Here is a 5,897-nt window from a genome sequence, read left to right on the forward strand (position 1 = left end):
AAGTTTTCATTCTCCAATAAAAAAGATCCGCAGCCGGTAGGATTCGAACCTACGCTCCCAGAGGGAATCTGATTTCGAGTCAGACGCCTTAACCACTCGGCCACGACTGCTTGCATATCTATGACGTAATATGAAAACAATTTTAAGGTTTTTGGAAGCTTTATTAAATGTTCTTTTTTGTACTAAATAGGTGTGCTTCAGTCCGGCGGGCGGGAGCCTGCTGACCGCGTCCGCAGACAAAACCGCCAGGATATGGAACTCCAACACTGGGAACTGCTTACAAGTAACTTCTAATACTATTTAGTTAATTCATATTTAGAACCGTGATCCACAAATTGATTCCACTAGGTAACAACAGTGGAAACGTAACACACCACTATGTCAAATGAAGTTTGCTACTAAAGCAAATAAATAAAGAATTTGTAAGGGAATATTCCGATTTCTTACTGATGCATGCAGTGACTAGATGGTCATGGACGTTGTAATATGTTATTATACTTGAATTAAATGTATCTTTAGTTTTATAAATAAAAGAGAGTCCGTTTAGATTCAGATCAACATTTAGGAAACATGGTAAATGCGAGTTCGACATACAATGACAAATGTATCATTTATAGGAACTGGTGCATAACAAATCGTTGGCATAGATTTAACATGTATGTAGTTATATGAATAGTTACCCCGCTCGTCGTCCAGTCATCCGACACAACGAACTCAACCTGAACAAATACCTACTTCTACTCTAAAACAATAATAAAAGTATTTTGATTTGGATCAACTGTTTTAAGGAATATTGGATTTTATGTTTTCAAGTGAGTGGCTAAAACTATTTTCGGTACCTTCTCTCATCTGCCAAATCTTTCAATCCTTTAACGGAAAAGGTAGGAAATAGACTAAAGAAATATAAAGAGAGTAGTGTCCATATGAGTCTAAATTGGGTCTTCTACAGCACATTCTGCAAGTCAAGCGTTGAGATAGTACAGTCAGCTGCATAAATATACCTTTGCAAAGCTCAAAAAATTGCATAGTCGGTTTCAAAAATATGAATGCACTAGCTTTCGCCCGCGACTCCGTTCGCGTGGAATTAAAAAAAAACAAAAATGAGTAGCCTATGTGTTCTTCCAGAATATCCACTACATCTATACCAAATTTTAACGAAATTTGTTCAGCCGTTTAGGCTACAAACTCTAACAAACGTTGTTCCATCCTAGATGGATGGATAGATGGACTTTCGCATTTTTTTAATATTAGTACGAATACGATTAGTATGATAAATCTATAACTGCGTTCAAACGAATGAATTCTGTTGACCAGTACGTGCATATTTTTGAAACCCCATGCCAGTTTCTAAAGTTTAAGAAATGTATCCATATTTTTGCAACTGACTGTACACTGATCTGTCTTTATGGCCGTGTTATCAGTAGAGTGGAAACCAGTTAATGTCTTACGAACATTGTCAGGTGCTTTCGGGTCATCAGAGCGAGATATTCTCGTGTGCCTTCTCGTACTCTGGCGACACAATCATCACCGCTTCCAAGGACAACTCCTGCAGGGTCTGGAGGTGACTGGACTGGTGGCTAACCCTCGGAGATGGAAGATAAGTCGTGTGTTCGCACTGTCGAAACTTTTACGTAAACTAGTTTTAAAACAATGTGTGTTTATAGTTGGATGTTTTCTGTTGATGTCTTGGTATATATTTTTATAGTTGTTTCAATTTTGTTGCTAAATAATAATTACTATATGAGTGATGAAAAGCAGAATAGGGAAAGTAGGTATAGGGAAGATAAAATAATGATTTTGTACTGGTAATAATTTAACTAATATACTGTAATTGAAATTAATGTGTGAATAAAATCAATAATTTTTTTACTGTTTACGTAATCATTTTAGTATAGTAGTGATTAAAAATTGTAAATCCAAATATAATAACAAGTAGATACCAAGATGAGATCGTGCAGTAATACGTTGTTGGTACAAATGACATTATTGCAGGGTTTACGATAAATTAAACTTGTTAGAGAAATATTTTTTAAACACTTTAAATAAATATACCATAACAGTCCTGTCATTTAATTCCAAACTTCAAAAAGACCTTGTTAAAAATAAAAAAAGTTTAATGAACAAAAGACGATCGTCAATCGGGAGAAAAATCGGGAGTTGCATTGAATATGCGCCGGAGTAGCGACATCCCGCGGGAGGGCGGCGCGGAGGGGACCGGCCGGGTCAAATGTACACCGATAACCGATACAAGTACAGTCGCGTACACACACATTTCGACAACTATTATACATTTAACATTTCACCAGCTTTGAAGATAAATTAAACAACACACTGTCAAATGTACAATAAACTTGTAAGCTACACAAACATCGTTGACAAGTATTTTTGTATTAGATTGTACCAGTGTGTAAATAATATATAATCCCAATTTTCTATACTATTATAATAAATTTTTAATAATATCTTTGTTGCTTAAGATGCATGCAATTTCAGCATATTATTGAATAATTCTTTTTCTACTAAAAAGCCCTACACGTGCGTCACGCTTTAGGCTATATATTTTAGCGCCATTAAAATTAGGGGGTAAATATTTTTGATAAAAACCCTAATGTGGGAAAGAGACCATAAGTTGCTGCCAACATCAAGGAAGCGAGGTTGTCATCATGTCATGTCATTTTGACTTCTGTAATTGATAATTTGACAAATGTAAACAATAAAATAAAATTTTCATAATTTCATGCGGATGAAACCGCACAGGAACAGCTAGTAAGCAGTAAGTATGCTTACATCTATTGATCTATTGTTTACACTTACTGTTAACATTAAATGAATAACGATTTATGTGCTTGACTGTACGTATTACGTAAACGAGTTAGCACTTGTCGGCTTCAGATTGCTCATTATCACTCAACGCGCGGACGCGAGCAGACGTCATCGCGGTACAGTCACACAATGCGACACGCTACTTACCTTCTAGTGCTCCTGTTAGGCACCGCAGTCGCCTATAAGAATGAAACAAAGGAGTTCGTCGTGCCTTTAGACCATTTCGGCTTCCAACGCAATGAGACCTTCAAAATAAGGTACATCGAAAGTGAAGAATACTGGAATAGGGGTAATGGACCTATATTCTTCTACACCGGTAATGAGGTAAGGTTTTCTTTACGGTTGTTTTGTTGTCAAAGTGTCAAGTGATACATCTGATTTGAATTGAAGTGAAATGGAACTCGATCCATTTCGATATTCTGAATTCAAAACATTTGTTCCGTTTCTTATTGAACAGGATAAAAGGTTTCCCTTTATTATACTTATTGACAACATTGGTGAAATAAGTTTCGCTGGCGTTCTGTCATATAATAAACTAGCTTTTACTCGCGACTTCGCCTGCGTATATATAAAAAAATGTTAAAAACATAGCCTATGTTACTCAATGATAATATAGCGTATCAATGGTACAAGAATTTTTAAAATCGGTTCAATAGTTTTTGAGATATTTCAATACATACAAAAACACAAATCTTTCCTCTTTTATAATATTAGTAAAGATTCTACTAGAAAACATGTTTATATTAAGACTTTGTATTATGATTTAGTGTGAAGTCAACCAACACGCAGTGGGCCAGCGTGGTTGATTGACCTAGTCAGTCTAACTTAGGGTAGGCTCCGAGTCCCTCCGTGGGGACGTGCAGTGAGCTGGTGATGATGATTATGACTTTATATAGATTAAAAGTATTTCAAAATATATCAAAACATGTTAATAGATGGTATTAACCTTTTATCAGTTACATTTGATCTTAAACAAAGTAATGACATAAGGGTAAATAAACATATAATATAGATTGTAAATTTTGCTATACCGATAACAGATTGTATGTACTCAGTTCATTAGGACCAACAAACATTGCTATGCGGAAGCTACTATACGTGAATATGACTTCGTATTTTTTACAATAGCAGAATGTCCAAGAAAATTTAACATAAACGAAAAGGCTACCTCCACCTTTCCGTTTGTTCTCCCTGGGCAGCTTCACTTTACACTACATTTTCGTTTTAGAAAATAATTTTCCTGTTACAGGGTCAAATCGAACAATTCGCCAAGCATACCGGCTTCATGTGGGAGATCGCGAGAGAATTTGAAGCAAAGATTGTCTTCGCAGAACATAGGTTAATTTAATAATCAACAGTTATAATATTTAGATTAACAAGTAATACTAAATTAAACGTTTGAACAAATTTCAGGTACTACGGCAAGTCGATGCCTTTTGGAGATAAGTCTCTGGACAACGAGCACATCGGATATCTGACCTCAGCTCAGGCCCTCGCAGACTACGCTCAATTGGTGAACTTCCTTCAGGGTGGCAAGGATTTGAAGCCTAAATATCCAGTTATTGCTTTCGGTGGTAAGATATTAAAACAATGGTTCAATAGTCTTGCATGTAGATATTGTCAATTTCTGGCGCATTTACCTTGCAAGTGCATACTAGTAAGTTACCATTGGCACGTTAGCTATTTTAAAAATATGTATGTATGTTATTACCATTCTGTTTCAAATTCTTAACAAATAACCAAAGAATTTATTTATTACTATAGATAACTCGGATTTCCATCCGTGACCTCGAGATTGACACCAGTCGGAAGCTCGTGTCTTTATCTGTGAAATAATAAAAAAATATACAATGATATGACTGCTTACAAAATTGGAAAATCATCCTAGAGGACTTCCACGTAGATTCATAATAATAAAATCAATAAATATCTCGCTACAGGTTCTTACGGGGGCATGTTGGCGGCATACTTCCGTATGAAGTACCCTCATTTAGTGACTGGCGCTATCGCAGCCTCAGCGCCTGTCCACATGTTCCCTGGCATGGTACCCTGCGAGGTCTTCTACAGGATAGTCACCTCCAGCTTCAACGTTGCCAGCAAAGTCTGCCGGGATAACATCAGACAATCATGGAGTGTGCTCAGGTGTTTGATAGACCATAGATATTTCCACAATTTCTACATTTAATTTTTGTCTGTCTGTATTACATTCGGCTGAAAAATACATTTAACATGTTTCTTTTTACGTCTTTCCTTCCAGAACCTTCGTTGCGAATAAAACGAATGCTGATTGGCTGAAGAAGCAATGGAACTTGTGCACGGCGGTGAGCGAAAGCAAGGAAGATGTGCAAGACTTGGTGGAGTACCTGCAGGGGATGTACGAGACCCTCGCGATGGTCAACTATCCCTTCGCTACCGACTTCCTCCTGCCCCTGCCGGCCAATCCCGTGCGCTCCGTCTGCCAGTACTTAAACCAAAAACTTACTGGACAAAAATTACTAGAGGTTATTTAAAGTACACTTATTTATTTTAGATTTACTCTATTTTACATGACAACTGTAATGTCTCTTTGTAAATTTGTACTTTGATTAATGCATAGAGATTATACTCGTAAGCATAAGAAAGGTATGAATTCGAACTTAACCCTAATACAAAATTAAATAGAAACACTTTTCGTTGAAGTAAATAACCAGGCAATATTTTACAGGGTATAGGCAAAGTGTTGCAAGAATACGCCAACTACAATGGTAAAGGTGACTGCGTTAACTACAAGAGCACAGATTATGGCAACCTCAACGCCAGTGGCTGGGATTACCAAGTAATGATATATTTTTATAGTTTATCTAATTGATTTTAGAGTAAGAAAAATATTAAATGAGATAACTTGACGTAATTAAATAATTTGTCTATAACCAGGCTTGCACGGAGATGGTGATGCCGATGTGCACGAACGGCGACGATGACATGTTCGAGCCAAAGCCGTGGAACTTCACAGAGTTTTCGGAGGACTGTCACAAGAAATTCAAGGTGTATCCGCGCCCCGACGCCGCCTGGCTAGAATACGGCGGTGACCGTCT

General features: G+C 36.9%; 2 protein-coding genes and 1 non-coding gene across 3 annotated transcripts in view; 2 read left to right on the forward strand and 1 right to left on the reverse strand.

The window, feature by feature from the left end:
• The window catches only part of LOC106111821 (dynein assembly factor with WDR repeat domains 1), a 5,036-nt gene extending 3,193 nt beyond the window's left edge, over positions 1-1,843 (forward strand). The window contains 2 exon segments of the mRNA XM_013293976.1: positions 126-283; positions 1,461-1,843. Of these exon segments, the coding sequence (XP_013149430.1) occupies positions 126-283; positions 1,461-1,565 (263 nt within the window). The 3' untranslated portion in view covers positions 1,566-1,843.
• On the reverse strand, positions 29-110 carry Trnas-cga. The gene has a single exon. It is a non-coding gene; the product is annotated as a tRNA-Ser (tRNA).
• Positions 1,844-2,891: 1,048 nt separating the features above from the next.
• LOC106111746 (lysosomal Pro-X carboxypeptidase) overlaps positions 2,892-5,897 on the forward strand; it is a 3,259-nt gene continuing 253 nt past the window's right edge. Inside the window, exons 1-7 of the mRNA XM_013293890.1 lie at positions 2,892-3,147; positions 4,073-4,161; positions 4,237-4,397; positions 4,764-4,965; positions 5,081-5,324; positions 5,528-5,638; positions 5,737-5,893. Coding sequence (XP_013149344.1) covers positions 2,953-3,147; positions 4,073-4,161; positions 4,237-4,397; positions 4,764-4,965; positions 5,081-5,324; positions 5,528-5,638; positions 5,737-5,893 — 1,159 coding nt within the window. The 5' untranslated portion in view covers positions 2,892-2,952. The remainder of the gene's footprint in view (positions 3,148-4,072; positions 4,162-4,236; positions 4,398-4,763; positions 4,966-5,080; positions 5,325-5,527; positions 5,639-5,736; positions 5,894-5,897) is intronic.

The sequence above is a fragment of the Papilio polytes genome, unplaced genomic scaffold (assembly GCF_000836215.1).
Source record: "Papilio polytes unplaced genomic scaffold, Ppol_1.0 DF824146.1, whole genome shotgun sequence".
Lineage (NCBI taxonomy): Eukaryota > Metazoa > Arthropoda > Insecta > Lepidoptera > Papilionidae > Papilio > Papilio polytes.